Consider the following 26,109-nt stretch of genomic DNA (forward strand, 5'->3'; position numbering starts at 1 on the left):
CTACTGCAGATCTGAAAGGCCCAATCTCACTCCCCACACCCACTCTGACCTTCACTTCACACAAACACCAACACCTCCTGCAACCCCCCTCCTCCCCCTTCCTGCTACTCAACTTGCACTTAAGATCCGTGAAGATGATGTGATCCACGTCTTTCGGAAAAAAAAGACGAGGAAAGCTTCAGGCCCAGATGGTTTCTCACCAGTGTGTCTTCGATCCTGTGCTAACCAGCTGGCCCCCATCTTCACACAGATCTTCAATAGATCACTAGAGCAGTGTGAAATCCCATGCTGCTTCAAACGCTCAATCATTATTCCTGTCCCAAAGAAACCAAAAATAACAGGACTTAATGACTACAGATCTGTCGCCCTGACGTCTGTGGTAATGAAATCATTTGAGAGACTGGTGTTGGCCCACCTGAAGAACATCACTGGACCCTTTCTAGATCCCCTTCAATTTGCTTGTCGAGCAAACAGGTCTGTGGATGATGCAGTCAACATGGGATTGCATCATATCCTGCAACATCTGGACAGACCAGGGACATATGCAAGGATCCTTTTTGTGGACTTCAGTTCGGCTTTCAACACCATCATCCCAGCAATACTCCAGAATATATTACACCAACTCTCTGTTCCCATGTCTATCTGTCAGTGGATTACCAGCTTTCTGACGGACAGGCAGCAGCTTGTGAGACAGGGGAAACTCACTTCTAGCACCTGTACAATCAGTACGGGTGCCCCCCAGGGATGTGTGCTCTCCCCACTACTCTTCTCCCTCTACACCTATGACTGCATCACCAAGGACCCCTCTGTCAAGCTCCTGAAGTTTGCAGACGACACCACTGTCATCGGCCTCGTCCGAGATGACGATGATTCTGCATACAGAAGGGAGGTTAAACAGCTGGCTGTCTGGTGCAGTCAAAACAACCTTGAGCTGAACACACTCAAAACGGTGGAGATCATTGTGGACTTTAGAAGAAACACCGACCCCCCTCACCATTCTAAACAGCACTGTGGCAGCAGTGGAGTCATTCAGGTTCCTGGGCACTACCATCTCACAGGACCTGAAGTGGGAGACCCACATTGACTCCATTGTGAAAAAGGCCCAGCAGAGGTTGTACTTCCTTCGCCAGCTGAGGAAATTCAACCTGCCACGGGTGCTGCTGATACAGTTGTACTCAGCAGTCATTGAGTCTGTCCTCTGCACTTCAATAACTGTCTTGTTTGATTCAGCTACGAAATCAGAAGACTACAAATGACAGTTCGGACTGCTGAGAGGATTATTGGTTGCCCCCTGCCCCCCTTCAAGAACTATACACTTCCAGAGTGAGGAAAAAGGCTGGAAAAATCACTCTGGACTCCACTCACCCTGCCCACTACCTTTTTGAACTGTTACCTTCTGGCCGACGCTTCAGAGCTCTGAGCACCAAAACCATCAGGCACATGAACAGTTTTTTCCCTCAGGCTATCCATCTCATCAACAGTTAAATTACCCCATTGAGCAATAACTATGTGCAATACACAGTTTAGTCTTTATTATATTTATCCAACACATCCAACCTCTTCTGCCATTTCATTCCTCTGGAAAACACCAAAAAAAACAAAACAAACATTTGCACAGTACATAACAGATTGTATTAGATTTGCACTACCCATGTGTATGTATGTATGTATGTGTGTGTCTGTACGTATGTGTATAATTCATTTTATTTTTATTGTACACTGGAAGCTCCTGTCACCAAGATAAATTCCTTGTATGTGTAAGCACACTTGGCAATAATGCTGATTCTGATTCTGATTTCACAGAAAGACATTCTCGCCACTATGGAAAGTGTGACACCCACCCACTCAGTTCATGAGCACAACATCGCCGCGTGACACTTGAGACGCATGATTACAAGACAGAGTGAAAAAACAGAGAGAATGAGGGAGATATTAGAGAGCAAGATGCAAAAGAGGTGAGCAGATGTTCTGACATTTAAAACCACCAGCGGAGACACAAATGATACCTCAAAAGCTGATAATTCATTAGATGTTCACTTGAGGGAAAGTGGAGGCATTCAGTCAGCAAGCTTTTCCAGATGAGATCAGCTATGATTTAACCCCTAATTTTAGGGGGAATGGACAAAAGGAGACATTCATGTGAGGTAGACAAGAGGGTGATATGTTTCTGAGGTTGGGGGGGGGCATCTCTGGCATTGCTTGCTTGATAATAAGGCCATAAACACTTTGTGTATTTACTCAAATATAGTCATAAATGCTTGGCCAATGCGTTGCTAGTGGCTTGGCCATTGCGCTACTCACATGTACTTGCATCGCATTATGAATTGTGTTCCAACACATTTAGGGTTAACAACTTTACAGGAATATAGAACACTTGAGCATTTTGAGTGCTTCGTCATCCATCCACGGGGCTTTTCACCGCTTAAATATGGGACAATAGGTGCTCGTGAGAAAAATACGGGACATCCTGGCTACTTCGGGACAGTTGGCAACCCTAGACATATTTCAGAACACAAAAAAAAAAAGACTGTGAAATCGAGTCACGTGGTTAGAAGTGTTTGTGTTTAAGTACAGTATGTGTGCACAATATGTTTCGGGCCTGAATGTGTATGTGTGTACATAGTAAACGGATAAATGTGGAGGGGAAACACTAGACCAGGAAGTTGTGGGGCATTTTATTCCTCCATGAGTTTTCTTCAAGATAAAGGGAAATTCTGAGGGTGAAATGACGTTGTGCACCGGATCCAAACAAGCAAAAAAAAAAAAAAAAAAAAAAAAAAAAAATCACAACAGATCCTTGTGCCCAGTGTAGCTGAACTGATTTGCAGCAGAAAGATTGGGTTGAACAGGGTGTCTGGTCCTGTAACTGTATGTGTGTGTTTGCCATTCCTCTAGAGTTTATAAATCCAAGCATCTTTCCTTTCCTGTCTTCGCCCCCAGCCTCCCTTGCAACTCACTTCCTCTAAGGTCTGGATAAAACTTGATTCAGTCTTTAGAATTCTCATCCAGTTCTACCAAACTGCCAAAAACAGAGAGGCTGAATGAATTCTGAATTTCTTTAGATTGGTCGGGAAGCACAGGCTTCACCAATTAAGACCAATTCCAAGCAGCATTCAGTGCTATCTCTCTGATCTGAAGCTGGCAATCGGGCCATGACTTACTCATTAATGAAGCTTTTTCCATCATTAACCAGGCACCAGATGAACCTCATCATCCCTCTGCAGAGCAGACGGCGTGGTAAGCGAGGCGTGGTGGGGTGTGGGGGGAGTATAGGGTCTGTGGTGTCCCATCTGATTGGTGGTAGAATGAGAGCTGCTAATTGCGCTTTTATCCAAACACAGACCTCTACTCATTAATCACTGTGCTGGCACAACGTTTGACAAGGCAATTTAAGAGATATAAACATGATCAAAATTACACCACAGGAGGACTTAATCGGCCTTCCAAAAGGAGAAAAGACACCGTTAAACAATGAGACAAAAGAAAGAGAGAGAAAAAACATGAAAGAGTGACCAGAGAGTGGGGAGACCCCTAATTGAGTAGAACATCTGGCTCTGCTCCACTCTTATTTGGCTGTTTGAACTTCTGTGTGTGTGTGTGTGTGTGTGTGTGTGTGTATGTTGGATGCAGCTGTAGAAGACAGGGGTAGGGGTATGGAGAGCGACCCATTTGGTGTGCAGGCTCCAAGATGGGGGGAGGTTACATTTTCCTTTCATTCTCAATGGGGGATGATTAACTTTTTTCAAGGTTTATCAGTCTGTAAATAACTCCAATTAAGTCCAGTGGGGTAATTCACTAAAAATGAATTGCGCCTGCTCAAAGCGCCGTTTATTTGCACATGCTGTCTATGCAGGTTTAGCACCTGGTTCACTAAAAAATGTATGCAGATCCACCAACAGTGCAAATGAGTCTACAAAATCTGTACGCAATTCCGATCTTGCAGGTTGGTTCTGAGCACTTTATAGCAGAGAATGAGTCAGACAACTACGATCATGGCACACTCTGCCGGGACTGTAGAGCACCACACCACCATCACCACTGTGATCCAGATACCTGAATCAACTCTTTAACTTGCTGAAAGTGTGCTTGACTACACCACGCACCTAGGTATATGCCAGGTTATAACACTCTTCTCCATCATTTAATCATCATTTGATGAATTACTGCTACACTCGATATGAAATGTCTCTTTAAAAGAAATTTTAGTTTACCATCTGATTTCCTTGGGCAGTAAGAGTGTGATTTTATTGCAGCAAGCAAATAGCACAGTTTTGTGAATGAAGTGTGACCTACAATGAGCCTAAATTACATAGACAGAAGGCATGTTTGCATGGAAAATGACAACGACTTAATTTAAAAACTCATTGCTACTTCAGTTGTGCCCACTAAAACTAGCCCAGATTGTGTGTGGATAGTATGCAATAAGATGCAGGTTTTAGCACTAAAATACCACATGTAACTATTTAGGGAAAGTGTTTTTTATTTGTATAGAAGAGAGGCAGGATTGGGAAATTATGTGAGCCAGGTTCAAACTCCTGTCACCCATATGAGCACCAAGGCTCAAAATGTCAGAGCTTGCATACTAACCCCTAAGCCACAACAATGATTTTCCTGTAAAGTTTTTAGTTTTTTTACAACAACTCTATCCACTTAGCCTCCAACAATTAATAAAATAATAATAATATACATTTTAGTGAAGGCCTGAAAGATAATGAAATTCTTACTTTGGATAGGGGACATGATTTGCTACATGCTGGAATGTGCTAAAATGGGTTTTGGACAGAAAGTTTAAAAGTACTATCACCAGTCAAATGAAGCTATAGTTCTTTGCAAGAAAACACTGAACATTAACTTCTGCTTGCACAGTGAGAATAACCAAGTTAAACTTTTAAAAGATCCTGTCTGCAGTTTGCTTACTCAAGGTCAAAGGAAACAAGGCAGGCTTGTCTCTTAGTTCCCCTGCCTAGCAGATTCAAATCCACAGCCCTGTTTCCATCAATGTCTGCACTTTCACTTCGACTTTTCATCACCGACTCAGACGGCGTCTTGAATAGGATAAACCTACATTGTTGACCTTTTCCATTTGCTCTTTGCGTGATCAAATTTGTTGCAGCATTAGCAATTATGTCCAGCCTGTTCCGGCAAAGTGCTCTGTCCAAGAATCATCCTATGACATTGAGTTTTAAGGAAGTGTTCCTGTGTGCCGACAGTCTGTTAATGTAACATTAGGTTGCATTATGTGTACCGTAACATGTTGAACCTCTTCTGATTACTCACAGCAGAAGGTAATTGCCTCTAAAATAAGGCAGTTGCAAACAACCAGAGCTCTGTGTTTATCCACACCAAGTGTTCTAGAAAAATCTAAGCAGAGAAGCATCTAGCAGAAGAACACTGTAGCTAGAGTTTTCGCAAACATGGTCATGCGTGTAGGATCATTTAAAACTTTGTGGTTAGACATGAATTAAGGATGGTTCTTCTGTGAGGGCGGTAAACATCCTGTGTTTTAAGGAAATCGTAAACATTTCAAATACCAATTTAACATAACGGTACTAACGCCTACACAGGTTACAGGTGCAAAAGACATAGAGGTGAAAAGTGTGAAGGCAGCACAAAAATTGTCAGAAAACTTTCTGCGTATCAGCAGAAAACAAAAAACGTCCATGGCTATAAAGCAGCTTTAACCCGAGAGACTTGAAAAAGGGGATGTAAACGGATGGCTGCCACTTGTGAGCCAGAGCTGTATATTACCTTTCTCAGAGGGATACAAGTTCTTGCCAAGGCCTCTCTGAGCTACAATAAATATTTCCATCATTTCATTTGTAGAGGTGACGGGACTGGGAGAGGAGACTGCATAACACAGCAAACACCTCGTCCTTCAATTACCCACAGATGATGGTAAATAAACAGCATGATCTCACAGCTTAGCAGGGCAAGCTACCACATGATGCAAATGCAAAATAGTTCCTTGGCCTGTCCCCACTGCCTGTGGCCCGCTTAAAGGCCAAACCTCAGATTCTTTTTTTTTTTCAGCGAGTTTTAGAACAGTACATCTGAGGTCTCTATCTCTGTTGACAGCAGTCTCCCTCTCATCTACTCACAGCTCAAAGCCACAGGAACACTAAAACATCTGTCGATCTTCTCGGTGCATTATGATTCAGACACGAGCACGTCAGTAAGTGTGCAAAAAGGCCAAGTTTGAGGCTTCTGTGAAGTTCCATGTATCTGCTGGTCTATTGCATGGCTCCATGCTTCTTTCCACAATGCTATCCATTTCCTTCACCAAAAAAAGACACTTAAGAGATTAAAAGGAAATGAGAAACAACAGCGCACAAGCAAACTGTGAACTCCAAGGCTTAAGATTGCCACCTCAGCCCCATATAAAGTGAAGCTTGCCAACCGTCCCTAGATTCAATACATCCGCCCCATTCATCTCTGATCTAGACCACTGTTTTGTCCGGCTCTTAACATCAATACTAATAGATAGTAATGCATTTGGACCTTTCCAGTAAGAGGGAAACTCAGAATCTCAGCAATCCTCTGATAATTATCAAACAGGATTGACTGTCAAGTCATGCCCTCTTAAGTAGCAGTGCTACAACACAAAGGAATCTGAAGACGGCCATCTATATCACCATTGTGCCATTAAAACAATAACAGCTGTTCCAAATTCACTGCTGTTAAAAATGTTGTCGTTTATGAAACAAAGCAAAAGCTGGTTTCTTATTTTTAGCCTCCCAAGAGAAACTTTGTGGATCTTTTTGTGTGTGTGGGGGGGGGGGGTTACCCACAGCTGTTGCACAACAGAAACACAGAAAAATAGTAACACAGATGAGGTCAACACAAGCTAAGTTTGAAAAATAAGGCATGAGAATGGAAAAAAAAAATCCTATTTTATAAATTTGGGATTCCCACACCTTTTTTGAACATTAAATTCCAAATTTTCTCTGTTTTTCCTAGTAATTTGTGATACAGATACCAAATAATTTTTATGAAATAATTTTATAGAGCAGCACTCACAAAAAAAAACAAGAAAAAAAAAAACTAATATATATATATATATATATACACACACACACACACACACACACACACACACACACACACACACTTGGTTATAAAAAAATATTTTATTTTATTAATTTCCATGACTTTTTACAGATAGAGAAAGTTTTTTTATTATTATTATTGCTTTTTACATTTTTACATACAAGTTTTAATTAATTTACTGTAGACCTGCATACTTGCAAAAAAACTGGCATAAAACCACATGCATGCCAAAAGAAGCCGCTTTTAGGTTTCTGTCATCCACTGACTCTCTAACTTGTGTGGCACTGATGATATTTACGGCAGGAGGGTGCTAGGGGAGAGACACAGAAAGAGAGTGTCTCATTGTTGGGCTCAGGAGTTGCATTATAATTACTGTAGCACACGCAGGGCCTCTACAAATATGCCTGGCTGCAGGCCTGGGACCAGTTCTCCATACTGATGTCTCCCTAAGGCCCCCCTGCACTAAGTATGAACTCTCTTTACTTTTCCACACGCATCTTCTCTTTCTTTCTTATCCTGTTGCCTCTTCTGTCCATTCCTCAGTGTTTCTGCCCTCCTTTCCTCTCAGCAATCTCCAAAAAGACACATTACTGTCCCTCCCATTGTGTGGGACAGAGAGCCAAAGACTGAAAGGCAGAGTATTTTTTTCTCAGGGACTTAAGGAAGAGTGACCAGGCAGACAAGGAGGGGCTGTCAGCCGATATCCCTGCTCTGTCCGGAGTGCGTGTCGCTGCTTCTGGAGATGACAACATGTCAGGACGGCCAGTCAGTTGACGTCTTCGGGCTAACAAATGCTGCTTTACCTCTCCGTCATCCCAAAAATGCACATACATACACACTTTTTAGTTTATCGCCCATTGGCCTGGCTCTTTTGTTGTACCATTTCATCCCCGCGGATTCTGGTGAAGCTGTGATCCAAAGCACTGCTAAAATTAAACTGAGCTGAGCCAAAGTTACCATTCAAAAATACTGGAATGTACACCAATATACTATTATTTCCTGGCAATATGAAAAGCCTTATGATACGTTTTCAAACTGTGCTGTATTTACCTAAATAGTCAGTGGCCTAAATGCAGTTTAATTGATGTGGGTCTCAGCTCTAAACCAGATGCTGGGAATGTTACGCTTGGCTGTCAGTACACCAGAATACTAAGATTTTCCTTCTCATTCAATGCCCGTGTTTCATGTCTGAAGTGCACAGGCTGGTCCAGAGCTCTAATAGCCCAGAGGGAGATTATTCTTCATGTGTCAGCTTATGCCTGAGACACACTTGCTCTGTTAATAATCTCTCTCACTTTGTTCCCACTCTGTGCAGAGTCTGCTCGGCCCACCAAGGGTTCAGATCCAGAGGGGGTCAGCCTCTTTCATTAGAGCTGCTGTTCTTGATCAGAGTTGGATTTCCGTTATAATTAGCCATGACTCAAGTTGACATGAAACACCAGTGCCAACTCAATGAACAATGTGAAGTCATGTGACCTGACCTCTCCAATGTCCATCCGACCGAATGTTCAAAGGGCAACAGATCAGTGTCAAAAAGAAAGGACTGGTCAAGTAATGAGACTGAAAACTGTTCTAATGCCCGAAAATTACCTTAAAAACCATCTGCTGGTGTTAAAAAAAAAAAAATGTAATGCACCCAAGCACATAGATTCAGACAAAATTGTAAATCCTTGCTCTGTTCACAAAGCCGTACACTGGACTTGCCACAATATTATAATTTTCACACTGGTGCGGTGTTCACGTTCAAACCGACTTACTACTGGTTGGATGCTAAGTGGTAGTATAGGGTAATTTTCGTTAAGCAATAGCCCACACAATAATGCAAGGCAGCTTGATTTCAAACTTTGAACTCTATTTTTTATTTATTTGAACTAAAAATTCAAATGAAACCAAAAAAAATTCAATTAAAATGTGTGTTGTACAATTTTGAAAGATGGCTTTTCAACAGTTGTGAAGGGCAACATCTCTTTGGCAATGAACCTACTTCATCTTTGCATTTTCTCCATCATGGGCTACCGGTCGGGTATTTTGTTGTCTGGAAAATACATCACTTATTGTGGGTTGTTGTGGGTTTAATGGCGGCGTTTTATTACCTTTCATTCCAGGACCCAGTTTAGCTGCTTCGGAAGGGTATTGACTTTGAATGTGTGTGAATAAATTTGTTTTGTTCCCTCCTAGGGTTGGGCGATATGCAGGAAATATGTTCACGATATTTTTAATAAACAAAACAAAAAAATATCACAATATCCAATTACACCGTCAACAGTGATCGGTGAATATTCTTACTTGAGTGATTTTGCATTGAAAATTAAATTCATTTATTTAAAAAAATAAAAACTTTTCTAAATTCAAATTGCACTTCAAACAAAACAAAAAAGCAATTAAAATAACGAAGTGGTCAAAAAAAAAAAAAAGACTGAAAGAAGAAAGCGTGAGCACCCTTTACATACGTGCGTTCCACGAGACTGCACGCCTCCGAACAAACAGCGTGTCAGACATGCGCATAGACAGCTTATCTGTCATCTGTTCTTAAAAATATAAGTGTGTTTCTTCAAGCACGTGTCTGTGTGTCTAACAGCATTTCTTGTGTCATTCCGAATCCGAGACGTCTTACAGTTACCCATCATGCACATTATATTCGCTACCTGCAATTAAACGTCTTCTGTCAGTGCCCGTACTTTGCTGCATGTGTAATTTTATACATTGGTAAAGAACATCTGTCTTTCAATGCTTTATTTAGGTTCATTTATCATGGGTCGCAAACTCTTCATTAGGCAACTATTCTTTATTTAAGCCTATTCTATTCGTTAGGCTATTGTATTGATATTGGAAGTTCCATTCATAATGTTTCCCCCTTTTACCCGGTATAAAATTTCACATCGGTGTTGTCCCTTGGACCGAGTAAAATCGGTAACACCGTACACCGTGAAAACCCTATGGTACACTTCCTTTCCTTGCATGATGAACAAAAACAATTCTATGCTTTAATTTACAAATCACAGACCAAGCCATGTGTAAATCGGACCAGAAGCGATAAACAGAGCCTCTTACCTGTCTTGTGACTGTTCTTCGTACATTCTCTCCTTGGCTTCCTTAAAGAGGCGGATTGCTCGTTTAGATTTCTTCATCAGGCTGTCGATGTACACTTTGAAATAATCATTCTCGCTTAGCTGAGTAAGTCTCTGGTTCTCCTCATATTTGCACAAAATCAGCCTCAGGTGCTGGTAAGTGTCAGGTAAGATATCCAAGATGTACGGGGGACTGTTCTTCAACTGCAGCCTGGGGCTCTGACATAACCTCACCTACGAAAACATACCACAGGTTTAGAAAACTTCAACACACACACGCACACACGCACGCACACGCACGCACGCACACGCACGCACACACACCAGCCACAACATTAAAACCACCTGCCTAATATTGTGTAGGTCCCCCTTGCACTGCCAAAACAGCACCAACTCGCATCTCAGAATAGCATTCTGAGATGCTATTCTTCTCACCACAATTGTACAGAGTGGTTATCTGAGTTACCATAGACTTTATCAGTTCGAACCAGTCTGGCCATTCTCTGTTGACCTCTCTCATCAACAAGGTGTTTCTGTCCACAGAACTGCCCCTCACTGGATGTTTTTTTGTTTTTGGCACCATTCTGAGTAAATTCTAAAGACTGTTGTGTGTAAAAATCCCAGGAGATCAGCAGTTACAGAAATACTTGGACCAGCCCGTCTGGCACCAACAATCATCCATGCGATTATCTAATCAGCCAATCGTGTGTCAGCAGTGCAGTGCATAAAATCATGCAGATACAGGTCAGGAGCTTTAGTTAACGTTCACATCAACCATCAGATTGGGGGAAAAATGGGATCTCAGTGATTTGGAGTGTGGCAGGATTGTTGGTGCCAGATGGGCTGGTTTGAGTATTTCTGTAATTGCTGATCTCCTGGGATTTTCACACACAACAGTCTCTAGAATTTACTCAGAATGGTGCCAAAAACAAAAAACATCCAGTGAGCGGAGGTTCTGCAGACATAAATGCCTTGTTGATGAGAGAGGTCAACAGATAATGCCCAGACTGGTTCCAACTGATCAAGCCTATGGTAACTCAGATAACCGCAGAATGCTGTTCTGAGATGCGGGTCGGTGCTGTTTTGGTGGCACGAGGGGGACCTACACAATATTAGGCAGGTGGTTTTAATGTTGTGGCTGATCGGTGTATATATATATATATATATATATATATATATATATATATATACACATACATACACATACACACACACACACACACACAGTATATGCTTTATTTTATAGATGGATATGCTATGTAATGTATATATCAAATAAAATATTCTACCTCTAGACAGATAGATAGATTTAACTTAATATCAAATTTATATTTATATTTATATATATATATATATATATATATATATATATATATATATATATATATATATATATTTCATGCAGCGTTTCAGGTTAAGTAAGCCAGTTGTGTTGAATTCAGCTGCAACAAAATTTCTCGCGCCTGTCGCTACTCAGTAAATAGTTTGTTACAATGTATCAAACATGCACTTCCAAACAACCGACTTAATGGAAAACTCTCTCCGGGAGGGAGAGGAAAGGAAGCGCTGTTGCGTCATCATCAGCAACACTGTAAACACACGCTCGAGACACTCACTACTTTGTCCATGAGTTTCCATGTCTTCTCGACAGTCCGACGGTCCGCGGCCGCTTGTTTGGGGGGTCCGACAGCGTCCTGGATGGACTCGATAATGCCTAAAATACGGCCTTTCCGATTGTTAGGTGGGCGTCCACTGAGAGCAGTTGCCATTTTCTGCACACTGTAAGACAGAGACGAAATGTCGCTCATGAAGGCAACAAAACACACGCGAGCAGATGTGTGATCATACAAACCTCGAGGACAGTATCATTAACTGCATCTGGACTGAAAACTTTTCCTTTAGTCTCACAAATAAACTAACTTTTGGTTACACAGTAAATACATAGTACAAACCCAAGGATTAGTTCAAATGACTAGTCAACAAAAATTAAGCTACTTTAACAGCACTGCTCGCCTTGCAACAGTAAACAATAGTAATGGATTTAACACCACTGCACAAGAATCAAGGATTGCGGAGTTACACTGTTTAAAAGAGCATAATGCAACAACATACACTGTAATGAAAACAACTGAATGTGCAAAGGCTATGACAACTAATCAGAGTAAGAATTCACTGGTAATGTCAGGCAAATTGCTAAACTTAGCTGGTTGGCTGGTCTTCGCCGGTTCAAGTTGGTCTCCCAGTCTGACCAGCTAAAAGGTCTCAGACTGGTCGACAAGCTAAGACCACCCAACCCGCTAAGGCTGGTTTTGGCATTGTTCTTGTTTTGTTTCTCCAGCAGGGTTGTAAACTCCAGACTTACTGCGGCAAAACGAAAACAGTGTAGCTGCCAAGACAAGGAATGTCAGTGGAGAGAGTTCCCAAGTTCCCGAAGCTTAAGGGAGGTCCCTCACAAACAAAAAGCAAGAAAAACGCAACGTCGATGCCAGGAAAATGTCACATATCTGTCCAGATGTTCACAAACTACGAGCTGCCCTTCCGTATCCTCACGCAGAACGCGTAAAACGCTATAAAATCCCGCTCTAATCGGTGTGTGATATGCTCGTGACGCTGCTCGGTTTAAAATCAGTGTACGTTTTAAACTGCTCTGTAGCGAGAGCGGCAGGGCGGAGCCGAGGGGGCGGAGTTGATGAAGTAATCGATCTCTGGCGTCCAATCAGATGGCGAGTCACTTGAGGGAACGTGCGTGGAGGGGATGGAGTTGTCCAATCACCAATTAGGTTTAAGACTGTAAGCGCATACTTAATATTTCCGTACATAAAGACGCAATGACATTTCGTAGGTTGTTTCTATTATGCAAATTGTACTAATTCGTCTTCACTTTCTCCGATGGAAAACAAATCCTGTTGTTTAGGTCTCTAAAACCACGTGGATCATTGGCTGAACATTTTGTCTTGGTCATTCATGGAGGAATGTCTTGATGTTCTTCCTCATCTTCTACATGTTCTTCCTCTCTATTTACTCTCTGTCCTCTCATTATAGATTTACGGCTATTTAGTATTATAAGAGAGTTTATGTGTTGTATTTTTTAAGTTTAGATTCATCAAAACATCAAAGTCTTTAATCATGATGGTTTTAAATTGATCATACGGTACTCAAAGTGATCATCATCATAACATACTTTTACTTTCACTTTTAATTTATTAATCAGAGTTTTTATGTGAAGGCTTAAACGAATAGTTCACCCTGAAATGAAAATGTTCTCATCATTTACTCACACTCATGCCATCCCAGATGTGTATGACTTTCTTTCATCTGCTGAACACAAACAAAGATTTTTTTGAAGAATATCTAAGCTCTGTTGGTCCATTCAATGCAAGTGAATGGTGACCAGAACTTTGAAGCTCAAAAAGGCACTATAAAAGTAATCCATGAGACTCCAATCTATATCTTCGGAATCATAATGATACTGTAGCTGTGGGTGAGAAACAGATTAATATTTATGTCGCTATTTTTTTATTTATTTTTTTTACTATAAATCTCCACCTTTGACCAGCCCCGACCAGTAGGTGGTGATATGCGCTAAGAATGTGAATCGCCAAACAACAAAAGAAATAGAATGGGGAAGTGAAAGTGAAAAGGGATATTTATAGTAAAAAAGGACTTAAATATTGATCTGTTTCTCACCCACACCTGTCATATCACTTCAGAAGACTTGGATTTAACCACAGGAGTCATATTGATTACTTTTATGCTGCCTTTATGTGCTTTTTAGAGGTTCAAATTCTGGTCACCATTCACTTGCATTGTATCTCAGCTACAGATCTAAGATAGTCTTCTAAAAATCTTCATTTGTGTTCTCCAGAAGAAAGAATGTCATACACATCTGGGATGGCCTAAGGGTGGGTAAATGATGAGAGAATTTTCATTTTCGAGAGAACTATCCCTTTAAAGTCATGTCAGTATATTTTTGAAATGATTCTTTGATAGGATGGCATTTGATGTATCATCATTTTTTTGTAAAAATAAACCAGATTGGCTATGCAAAGGCCTCTTCAACAATGACAGCAATTTTTAATATTGATATTCCACTCATTTTGTCCCTTGAGACCAGCTGCATATGAATTACCTATCCTAATATTTTATTGTTTAATTAGGTATGGAGAAAAGTCAATGTGAAACCTAACAGTTACAAGAACGTGATATGTGAAACTGTGAGGTCAAACCACTACAAAAACAGGGTATAAGCACCTAACAGTGAAACAGGAAACAGAAAAACAATTAAACATCTGTGCATCTGAAGACTTTTACACACAAGAGTATGCACACCATATGAAGCAGAATGTTTTGTATTGAGGTACAAGTGATATAAATCTAATAATGGTGCAATGTGTGTATACTATTCCAGAGGCTTTTGATAAGATTCCTTTTGTATTCCTGTTTTATGAAAAATTATCATGATGTTATGGTATCCTATTATGTTTGCAGTCTCATTTTTTATCATTGTGCCAAGGTAAAACAACAACAACAAAAAAAAAAAAACACATTTGTTATTACTTTAGCATTTCAAATGGCCCAATAACACATGGACTCTGAGCTGTCAATTAGGAAAAGGAAATCAGAAATGTAATACATGACTCATTTACCTGAGAACCATGTTCAGAATTTTAATGTGTACAGCAAAATGCTCAGGCTTGTTTGGATCATGTGAAACTGTGTATGTGATAAGCACATATCCCTTCTAAGTTTCTTTCTTGGTTTCTCAGAATTTACATGCCAAATTTAATTGCACCCTGGCTTTTATGTACCGCCTGATTAGAATTAAGAAATTGTAAACTTGCCCACATCCACAGCAAAAAAAAAAAAAAGAAATCATGGATGATGTTTGTAACGAGAACGGGTGTCCCTAAGGCCATGACCAGGAGGTCACATGATACAGCACAGTGCTTATTAAAGCACCACGCTCTCAGTTCCTCTTCCATGACATTATACACATACACACACACATACACACAGGATATGTGATCCAGTGTCTCCCGGGCATATCTTTCAGGAAAAAAAGAACAGCGATAGAGAAAAAGGAGCAATGGAGTTGCACAAGAGTGGAGGAACAATCGTATCATTACAGACGCTAATGTTGGTATCTCACTGCAGATATTATGCTTATTATGACTCATACATTCTGCCTCATACAATTTATAATACATGTAAACATGTCTTAATGATATAATAAAGAAATATGGTATGATATATATGAAATATTGCTAATATCAGCATATACAAAATTATATATTTTTTCAGATGTAAAACGATTGTTAAGAATGGCTGAAAGGTCAGCATAACTGGTTTCCTCTCAAAAGTAACATACGGTCAGCATAATGTCTTGCGTCTCTGTTAGAATGTGACCCTGCTATCGATTAACTCTTTCCTGACCTGTGGAGGTCAAGTATGTGGTAATAGGTTAGAAAAGGAGGAGGCAAAAGAGCCCAGAGTGAAAGAGACGGTTTCAGGTTGGCCAAGACCCCCTATTTCTCCACCATCAATTAAAAAACATACAAGTTAAGTACAATTGCACTAACCAATAGAAAGCATCAATCTACAGTGCAACAAATTGCATCTGTTTCAACCAAAATAATAATGTACATAGCAGTTCAGCAGATTGGCTTTGGCGCAATACACTGAAAAGTTAGTGAAGCATATCATTGGGTAATTGTTTTGCCATAATAACTAAGCACATTTCTGTATTTCAGAGAGATCTGTTTTTAGACATTAGTGTTGCAACAGGCATCACAATGTAGCAGTTCAAAATAAAGTAAAATATCATGGATTGGTCTAATAGTTTGGCAATACTTTGTTGCTTTGACAAAGCCTTGTCTGACAGTTTAAACTAGTTTTAAATGGTTGATCTTTAATTGTTATACAGGCATTACAGTAAGACAAACACCCAGCAAGCTAGCTAGTGTAGATAGATAGTCAGACAGACTGTCACATAGATAGATAGATAGATAGATAGATAGATAGATAGTGAGAGAGAGAGTGTGTGTGTGTGTGTGTGTGAGAGAGAGAGAGAGAGAGAGAGAGAGAGAGAGAGCATCTTAAAGCAGATCAAAGGCCTTTTGTGGGTTTGTTTACATTTGAATTTTTTACATTTGGAGTTTGAGTTAACAAGCATTCTACTGGTCCATTTGAACATTCCATCAATGTAAGTCTATGTGATTTTTCCAATTTTGGTTGTCCATTATTCAAAAACCACATCCGACCAATTAGAAAAGTTTGGTGGCTGTAGCCTGAAATCTCTTGGAGGAGTTAGTGTTAAAAAATGTTTAGCACTGGTTTAGGGATTTTGAAATAACCCTAAACCAAGTTTGCAGAATAACAGTATGTTGGCTTTGTCAAGCCATCATAATTAAAATTCAAATGTTGTTATGGCAGTGGCAACCATGCATAGACTCTGTTGCCATAAGACTGAAAATTTTAATTTTGAATTTAGTGGCTTTCCATATAGGAAGTCTTTTATATATGATGATTCAATCAGGGAATTATGTGTGCCAATGTGATTGTGTGTGTTCAGGAAATGTAAAATGGCTTACTGTGTCAGTGGGAATGACCGGGGGGCAATTAATATCAGAGCAGCCTGACAGTAAAAAGTGCATTTTGCCTGCACTAGACTCATCTGTGCCCATTTAGCTTCTAACCCACCGGATTTCCTCCAATGGCATCATTTCTGATCTAAACAGAACAGCCTACGTGCAGTGGGAGGCTTTCCTTACTCACTTTCCCAGTCTTTCTGGAGTACTGTAAGTCTTGCTGAAGCTCACATTAAATCTGTCCACCACAAAGAAAAAACACAAAAACCCATCACTGTAGATCCTGAAATCAAAGAGCACTTCGTAACATTTAGACTCAACAATGCATATTGTGAATTCAGTGGAATATTGTATGTATCCTATTGTTGCCAACTTCTTACCATACAAAAAAACAAACAAAAAAAAAAACAGTTAAAACCAGCTTGAGGTGGCAGCTGTGTTTAGAGCATGGTAACTAGTTTCTAGCTGGTCCAAACTGATCATTTGCTGGTTCAAGCAGGTTTTGGTGGTTGGCCAGCTGGACTATAGCTGTTGGGGCCCATGCTGAGCTGATGGACCATCTTGATCATGGGGCCAGCTTGTAAAAACCAAGTCAGACCAGCTTAATGTTGTTAAGATGGTTTGTTGCTAGTCTAAAATGGTCTACCTGCCCAGCCTGGTCCCTACCAGTTGGTTTTTCAATCCTTTTAAACCACCTAAACCATGTTGGACCAGCTTTGATCAGCTACCGTGCTCTAAAATACAACTGGTAGAGCATGGTTCTAGCAACACTAAGATCATGCGTTTGATTCCCAGGAACACACAAGCTAATACAGTGTATACCTTGAATGCACTGAGAGTTACTTTGGATAAAAGTGTCTGCCAAATGCATAAATGTAAACTGCTATGCTGGTTTTAGCTGTATTTTCCAACAATGCAGTTATGTCTTGACTTTAACAGTCTGGTTACAGACTTCCATCAGATTCCCATGACTGGACACACAGTTTGCGATTTATTCTGGTAATGGTACAGTAAACGAAGACTTCAGCAAACAAACAAAAATATCCGGCCCAACAGTCCGAGCTCAGCCCAGACAGGAGATTGTTACCCCCCATTTTTTTCTGACAATAGAGTTTCCAGCGACCACAGCTGATAGCTTTGCTAAAATTAACTTTCCATCAATGCTCGACGCACAGATTCAATGTAAAACTTCGAACAAGTATCAATATTCATCTAACCTTTCAGAGGTTTGATGTGAACTGTGTTGGCTTGTTTTCTCTCAGATATCTTTCTGTCGTTCTTCTTGGTTGGTGTCAAGCTCTTTACCCAGGGCAATGCCCATGGCAACGGAGCTATATAAAGATTCATGAAAGAGTGTGGCGCTCAGATAAGACATAGGAGTTCTGTCAGAGAGGAAACAGCTAAAGAAAAGAAACAACCAGTCAACCACACAACCTCTAATCTGTGCTGCAGCTGGTCTTTGGGCTACTCTTTGGGTGTACGAAACTTGTGCACACACACACACACACACACCCATAAACAGTCATGCACACGTACACACAGGCCTCCTTTTGTGGCCTTGCATTGAGGTCACATAGCTGCACCATCATCACCATCATTATTGTGATGATCATACACATCTCTATCATCTTGTCCTGTCTACATTCTTTAAGCCCTGATTGATATAGGCTTTACACAGGAACAGACTTTCACATTAGCATCCGTAAACACTGTCAGGCCTGTGACTGTGAATGACTTGAATAAAAAACATAGGGGTCATAACTCTCATAAATGAAATCAAAGGAATAAGTGCACAATCATTGGATATTTATGACTGATTGCAGCAAAGTACTGTTTAGTTGTCTAGAAATCCTAAAGCGAGGGATAATATTTGTTGTTAAATCAGATAAGTGGAGTATTTTATTCCTCAAGACTTTCTCACTTGCTTTTGCTTCTAATGAATTTGGGGGAAAAAATAGAGGAAGGAACACTGGTAAGTTTTAGGAACATTCACAAATCAAGATGAGGTCTGTTCTTTGCTCCCCAAAGTGATAACGGTCAATGTTGCACAACACTGTGGTGCGGGTGAGAGCGACAAAGAGGAGACAAGGATGATGAGCATAGTCATGTGCATATGCCCTATGGCCGGTTTGTTGTTAACTTTGTTGTAACCAACTAAGTGGCCGTCCACAAAATTGGGTGTAATTTATTTATTTACTAGTTAATTTATCCATTCGTTCAATTTTTTATTCTATGCATTTATGATTTAGTATTTTTAGTATTAATAAATAAATAAATAAAGCATGGGGGCCTGGGTAGCTTAGCGAATGTTGACATTGACTACCACCCCTGGAGTCATGAGTTCGAATCTAGGGCATGCAGAGTGACTCCAGGTCTCTTAAGCAACCATATTGGCCCAGTTTCTAGGGAGGGTAGAGTCACATGGGGTAACCTCCTTGTGGTCGCGATTAGGGGTTCTCGCTCTCAATGGGGCGGAGAGTAGCATGAGCCTCCACATGCTGTGAGTCTCCGCGGTGTTATACACAGTGAGCCACGTGATAAGATGCACGGATTGACTTTCTCAGAAGCGGAGGCAACTGAGACTTGTCCTCCACCTCCCGGATTGAGGTGAGTAACCGCGCCACCACAAGGACCTACTAAGTAGTGGAAATTGGCCATTCTAAATTGGGAGAAAAGGGGATAAAACTTAAAATAAATAAATAAATAAAAATAAAAATACAAAATAAACATAAATGTAACTGATATTATATTCCATTGTATGCTGCATAAAATGTCATCATCATTGTGTTAACTGTATTAAATTGTATAAGTGTATTAAGTGTAATTTTGCAATTGGCCTGCAGGTGTCTGCATAAGTCTATGTCCTTAAAGGTGCACTCAGTAATTCTTTCCTCATTAAATAAGTTTTACTTCCAAAGAAATTAATTGTAATTTTGAAACTATATATAAAATCGTGAGCACTCACATGAGATTGCAGACTGCAGTCATATCATTAAAAGTCATAAAGTTGTTTAATTCTACATGGAGAGGGTCTCCCTCATGGGGGCAGCCATGTTTGAATCACATGACCAGCTGAATACTACTCACTAAATCTTAGTAGCCACCCTGTTATTGGACACTTTCACTCATGGATTAAATGAATCATGACTGACTGTGAATAGTGAATTTCTACAATTACTTCTGAAAAATAACTGAAAAATATTGTGTTTGAATGTTGCTGCATCTACACCACTAGGTGTCAGTGTAAGTCCAAGACGACGTGAACTTTAAGATGCTCTTAGCGCACTACGATTGCTCCAGAGCTCTCCTAAGTCTATGACCATTTTCAAATACTATTTAAGTTACGATGGCTTTGGGAAACGGGCTGCAAAACTAAGATGAATTGTAAGATGGATTCAATGAGTTACTTAGGTTTACGATGCTTTTGGGAAACAAGGCCATGGTCTTTCTGATGAAGCTGGTTAAGCCTGTTGCAGTTACCAGCACACCAGCTTCCCATGCTAAGGGACCAGCATTCAAAACACAACATAAGCTGGTGACCAGCAATGCTGGTGTTTTCAGCAGGGAAGTCAAAATACATTTTTGTGGTATTCAGCATTTTGCCACAAACGCTGTCAGTTGAGCTTAACTTGTATTCAACCTGGAATACTCCTTTAATGAACTTAATTTGCCTGCTACATTAGGTATTTTGACCCAGTTGTGACCCAACCCAGAACAGAAAGAGAAGTTCACCAGCTTGCAGAGTTTTCTTGATAGCTGTATAACAAGATGTAAATCTACCACAGGAGTAGTAGACTGAATATTTCATTGATTGCTTCCTGGCTCTAAATAAATAGTGTATGTCTTAGCATAGATTGTCATACACTCTTAAAAATAAATGTTCTAGAAAGGTTCTTTGAAGCACCTTAGTTTTAGCAGTCTCTCGTCTTGTCGAGACACAATTTCGCTGTGTAGGGCTCTTGAGTTAGCTGTATGATGCTCTAGTGATTGAAAAGTTTTGTTGGTACATTAAGAGTTCTTCAAATCAGCATATTGCTACTATTTCATCCTTTAACAGAGGAAAACATGAAGCCCTCCTGGGATTCTTTGAAGCTCCAGTATACTTGAAACTTGAATGTGATGTGTGGTGTTTTTCAATGTTAAAATATTCCTATTCCAGTTTAATACATAGACAACTTTAAGTGAGCCATTCGTTGGTTGATTTCCTCAAATAGTGTTAACACTAATGACTGTCAGTACGATTACTGTATAATCAAGCTACAGTAGGTTTTTGCATAGTTAAGCTTTACAGTCTTCATTAGTCTGTCCAAGTATCCATGATACAATGCGGAATCTAATATTTGAAGAAAGGACAAGATGCTGGGGTAAATACACGATGCTCGTCACCTCTGTCTTTCAGAACATGCACGTCGAGGTCAATTGTGGTCCACATAATGTGAATACATGCTGGACGAAGCCACACAATTGCATTATCTAGGTCAGTTAGTCCAACTTTGCTAAATACTAAATCATACTAAAGCATTTACATGACATTTTAGAAAGACACACTACTGTTAGTGAACTTTTAAAGTGCATGTAAACATATTGATTTACTCAACCAATGCTGTTAGTTTGAGCCGTGACTATCTGTTTTGACCGAACAATGGAACAAATTGTTTAGGAAACCTGTTTGAAAGCAGTTATTATTTTTGCAGTTCCATTTGGTGCCACTACTGGCACAAAAATTACACACTTCAACAAAAATTTCCAATGGCATTCGGTTGTAAAACTCATCTGGAACTTTTATTTTTAAGAGTGTACAGTATCAGATATTGTGACGCACCATAACTTTTTCTCTGCAATCTGAACTCCAGATTATTTTCTCCTTAGTTATCCATGCTGAGTCCTTGAGCAGGAGAGGAAGTGGTGATGACGTTGTTAGGATGTGTGGGCTGCAGACTCTTACATCACCCACGTAATATTTATCCCACTCTTCTCCTGAAATCACAGAGACGCAGAGAGCCAGAAGAATGCGGACACTCGGGAAATGACATCTGCGAGGAGGAGGAGGGCCCTGCTGTGCTCCATCGGCCTTAAAAGGAAGCAGTACTCCATTCCCAAACATAGAGCTCCGGATCCTCTGTTGTGAAATGTGACACCCTCACAGGCTGCACCCCACAGGATACAACTCCACTAGACTCTTCATTTTACTTTACCAATTCCAGACTGGACTCCACAATAACTTTAAAGCGAGTTCAAGAAAGTGACACTTGGCCACTAGGGAGTCTGGGTTAGTTGATTTATTCAGTCCTACTTCCAAGATATGACTGTGAGCTAAAGAGAATTATACACTCCACCTAAAAGGATAGTTCACCTAAATATGAAAATTCTCTCATCATTTACTAAACTTCATGCCATCCCAGATCAGCTCTGTAGGTCCATACAATGCAAGTGAATGGTGAACAAAAAATATAAACTCCAAAAAGCACATAAAGTCAGCATAAAATTAATACATTTGACTCCAGAGGTAAAATCCATGTCTTCAGAAGCGATGTGAGAAACAGATCTATATTTAAGTTCTTTTTTGGCAACACTTTACAATAAGGTTCCATTTGTTAACATTAGTTTATGCATAAGTTATCATGAACAACAATTAACAATATATTTTTACAGCATTAATGTTAGTTAATAAAAATACAATTGTTCATTGTTAGTCCATGTTAGTTCATGGTGCGTTAACTAATGTTAACTAATACAACCTTTGATTTTAAGAATGTATTAGCATATGTTGAAATTACCATAAACTCAGATTTTAAATACTGTAAAAGTATTGTTCATTGTTAGTTCATGTTAACTAATGTAATTAACTAATGTTAACATTGTTAGTTTAACTAATGTTAAAATGAAACCTTATTGTAAAGTGTTACCCCTCTTTTACTACAAAATCCCCACCCCGCCTTGTAGGTGGCAATATGTACAAAGAATGTGAATCGGCAAAAACAAAAGAAGAAGAACACATCGGAGAAAAGAGCGCTTAGGAGGGCTGTTTGAAAGTGGAGATTGATAGTAAAAAAGGACTTAAATATTGATCTTTTTCTCATCCACACCTATCATATCACTTCAGAACACACGCATTTAACCGCTGCAGTTGTATGGATTACTGTTATGATGCCTTTACAGGTATATACATTTCGAGCTTCAAAGTTTTGGACCCTGTTGACTTGCATTGTATGGACCTACAGATCTGAGATATTCTTCTTAAAATCTTGTTTTTTTTTCTGCAAAAGAAAGAAAGTCATGCACATCTGGGTTGGCATGTGGGTGAGTAAAATATGAGAGAAATGTCATTTTTGTGTAAACTATTCCTTTTACTCACCCTCATGCAAGGCCGTGGGAAGATTATTTAAGTTGGGAGTGCTGTAGTGGGAGGTGCATTTTGTGTGTATATAGGTTTAACAGACAACATGAAGCTAACGAACAATTCTCTCTCAAAATCTTTCAGTCACTTCTCTCTTGCGTGGGAAGTGTGCGCTTTCCTCAGTGGCGTAGACTGGGTGTGCAAGAACTGAAGCATAATAAAGTCACATTTATTGTCATTTTTACAACAGTTACCATTAAAAACCATTCAATTAAATTTCATTTTAGCTCTAAATTCTTTATTTAGCTTCTTGTTACATTATAATCAATTCACTAGCCTAACAAATTAATGACACTTTTATCAATGGAGTTGGTAGGCCTGTTAATGTATCCAAATGTTAGGCATAATATTTAGTCATTAAATTTGGTCAAATTATTTTGGAATGGTAGGCTACATATTTATATTCCAAAATATGCAGAAGACAAATGTACAGGTAAATGTTCAAGGGACGATTTGCACTACACAAAACAAAACTTACTAAAACTACACCAGGTTTTTCATTCACTGATTTAAAAAACTTAATTTTGGAAAATAAATAAATGTGTGATGCATTTTGTGAATTAGAAAAATGCATAGCAGTAAGAAGATTAATAATTTTACTGAAAACTCTTTGCATTTCGAATTCGGGAGTAGGTTGGGGAAGCCTTAGTTAATGTGTGACTGTAAATATATCTAGAAATGATGCAAACAAAAAAGACGTTTTTATTTTTTATTTTTTATTTTTTTTAAATCAGATGGTAAGTAGTCTGTTAATTATGAGTATTGCACATCATCTAACAGGAACATTTACTCAGCAAATAATTGAAATATACCATAAATGAAATCTGTCATGTTGGCATATTCTTTAAATTTTTTAATCAAGCAGGATCACAGAATTAACAACTGAATGGCCTATAACACATTATGAAAAAACAGTGATCACAAGTTCAAGTGTATATTCTCCAGCTATTCAATACTGTGCATATTATATCATAATTGGAGGAAAAAATAACATTATTTGCCTTATTTTGCTTGTATGGCAGCGCACAATTATGAATAATGATGCAGAAATCCGAACTCGGTCACATAAACTTTATTAAGATAAAGTGTGCGCTTTCCTCAGTTTCACGTGCTCTGTGCGTGTTGTGGAGGAATCTGAGACGGACTTCATTACACGATGCATAGATATCATATCGATGCATTTTTACACTTATAGGTTACTATTATTAAGCGTAAAAAAAAAACTAATTTCATTCGGGTGTGCAAGCTGACAGTTTGGGTGGCATTTGCACACTGTGGCATACACGTGGCTACACCAGTGGTGCTCGTGCACACGCTGAACCCTCGGAAAGGCGTCTTTCCAATTATCATTCCAACACAGAGTGACAGAAAGAAAAGAACAACCATCATCTAAACACTCCACATCTCCATCATCTCTTGTCTATGTCTATTCTTTAAATGCTTTGGGAATATTATCAAATGTTAACAATCATGCCAATAAAGCTCTCTTGACTTGACTTGATATCTCGATAGCTCATGTTCTTCCATGTTCTTTCTTCTGTGGAACTCAAAGAGCCAGAGTCAGACCCAAGTAGCTCTACAAGGTGCCTGGAGATGATAGACAGATAAGGGTGCATTGTGTTTTGTTCTCTCTAAGACCACAGTAACTGTGTAGTTTTAACTCACACAGCTGTGACCGCATAATGGAACAGTTCCTGCAGTGCTACTTTTTGCTTAAAATTAAGTGTAGACGTGGGACGTTTGACCATCTCAAACCGGACCACCATGAAAGTGCAGTTCAGTCAGGTCCACTGCAACTCAAAGCATGCCTAGATGTGTGACACAGTATGAACACATAAAGCGAGCACCCCATGGGAAGCGTGAATTTTATTTAGGAAATATAAGTCATCTGATCAAAGTGAGCAATGGCCAAAAAAAGAACTGAAGATTAAAATCAGATTGTATCTTACAACATGAAAGAGTTGAAACTCCGGCACCCAGAAACCCAAACTCATTCAGTTAGATTTGATTCAGAAAGTCTGTGTGCCAAAAGAGAAATGGGGTCAAAGTTATTCAAACTATTTTCAACTCTATTTTAAACCGCCATATTTGGTGGATCCATATACAATTTTAATCAGTGGTGCCACAACAAGTTTTAGAGTGGGGGGATGGATGAATATTAATTAGCTTGATCCAGACTGATAACACTGTGAATTTTGTGAATTTCTGTGAAAGGTCTTCAGTTGATTTCAATCTGTGGTTACCAAAATTCTAACCACTGTACCGAGGGGCACTAAAAGCGAGTTGTTTTTAGTTGTAAATTATGTAATATAGTGAACAGGAATGCATTTTTTTTTATTAAAGAGCACCTATTATGGTTTTTAAACGTGCCTAATTTTGTTTTAAAGGTCTCATACAATAGATTTACATGCATCCAAGGTCAAAAAACACTTTAATTTGCTCATAATTTAAATTGCAGCATTACCTTTTTTTTCCCAGTGTCAAAAATGACTCGTTCAATGATCCGTTCTAAAGCATTCATTCTAAACTCCTCCTTTCAGAGAGCCTACTCTGCTCTGATTGGTCAGATGTTCAAGTCTGTTGTGATTGGTTTACCACTTAGAGTAGTGTTTGAGGGTGGGTCAAAGCTGTTCGCGAGCAGCCAGTGAAGACCAGAGGCGGGTTTTTTGTTACCAAATTACGTAGGATAGTACAGGAAGTAAGTCTGGAATTACTAATGACTCGTTTCAGGTGTTCAGAATCGGTTCTTTCTTTTGGGAGTCAATAACTCCATTTGTCATGCACTTTGATTTTTGAAACTTTGCAGACTTTTTTACATTCACAAACAGCTATATAACACACTACATGAAAGGTAATATTTGAAAAACCATAATAGGTGCTATTTAACCAAATGCCCTAATCCAAACCCCAAATCTATCTGTCAGTTGAGTTAAAATGTTATTTTAAAGGAAAAATGCAACCTCCGAATCACGCTCATCATTGATTAGGTGAATGTGATTGTCTATGATTG

General features: G+C 39.5%; 1 protein-coding gene across 3 annotated transcripts in view; it reads right to left on the reverse strand.

The window, feature by feature from the left end:
* LOC127432511 (E3 ubiquitin-protein ligase CBL-B-like) overlaps nucleotides 1-12,737 on the reverse strand; it is an 89,223-nt gene extending 76,486 nt beyond the window's left edge. For all 3 annotated transcript variants that reach the window (XM_051683687.1, XM_051683686.1, XM_051683685.1), the window contains exons 1-3: nucleotides 12,478-12,737; nucleotides 11,732-11,894; nucleotides 10,099-10,349 (exon numbers count right to left, since the gene is read on the reverse strand). In XM_051683687.1, coding sequence (XP_051539647.1) covers nucleotides 10,099-10,349; nucleotides 11,732-11,884 — 404 coding nt within the window. In that variant the 5' untranslated portion in view covers nucleotides 11,885-11,894; nucleotides 12,478-12,737. The remainder of the gene's footprint in view (nucleotides 1-10,098; nucleotides 10,350-11,731; nucleotides 11,895-12,477) is intronic.
* Nucleotides 12,738-26,109: the final 13,372 nt, after the last annotated feature.

This window comes from Myxocyprinus asiaticus, chromosome 42, assembly GCF_019703515.2.
Source record: "Myxocyprinus asiaticus isolate MX2 ecotype Aquarium Trade chromosome 42, UBuf_Myxa_2, whole genome shotgun sequence".
Classification (NCBI taxonomy): domain Eukaryota; kingdom Metazoa; phylum Chordata; class Actinopteri; order Cypriniformes; family Catostomidae; genus Myxocyprinus; species Myxocyprinus asiaticus.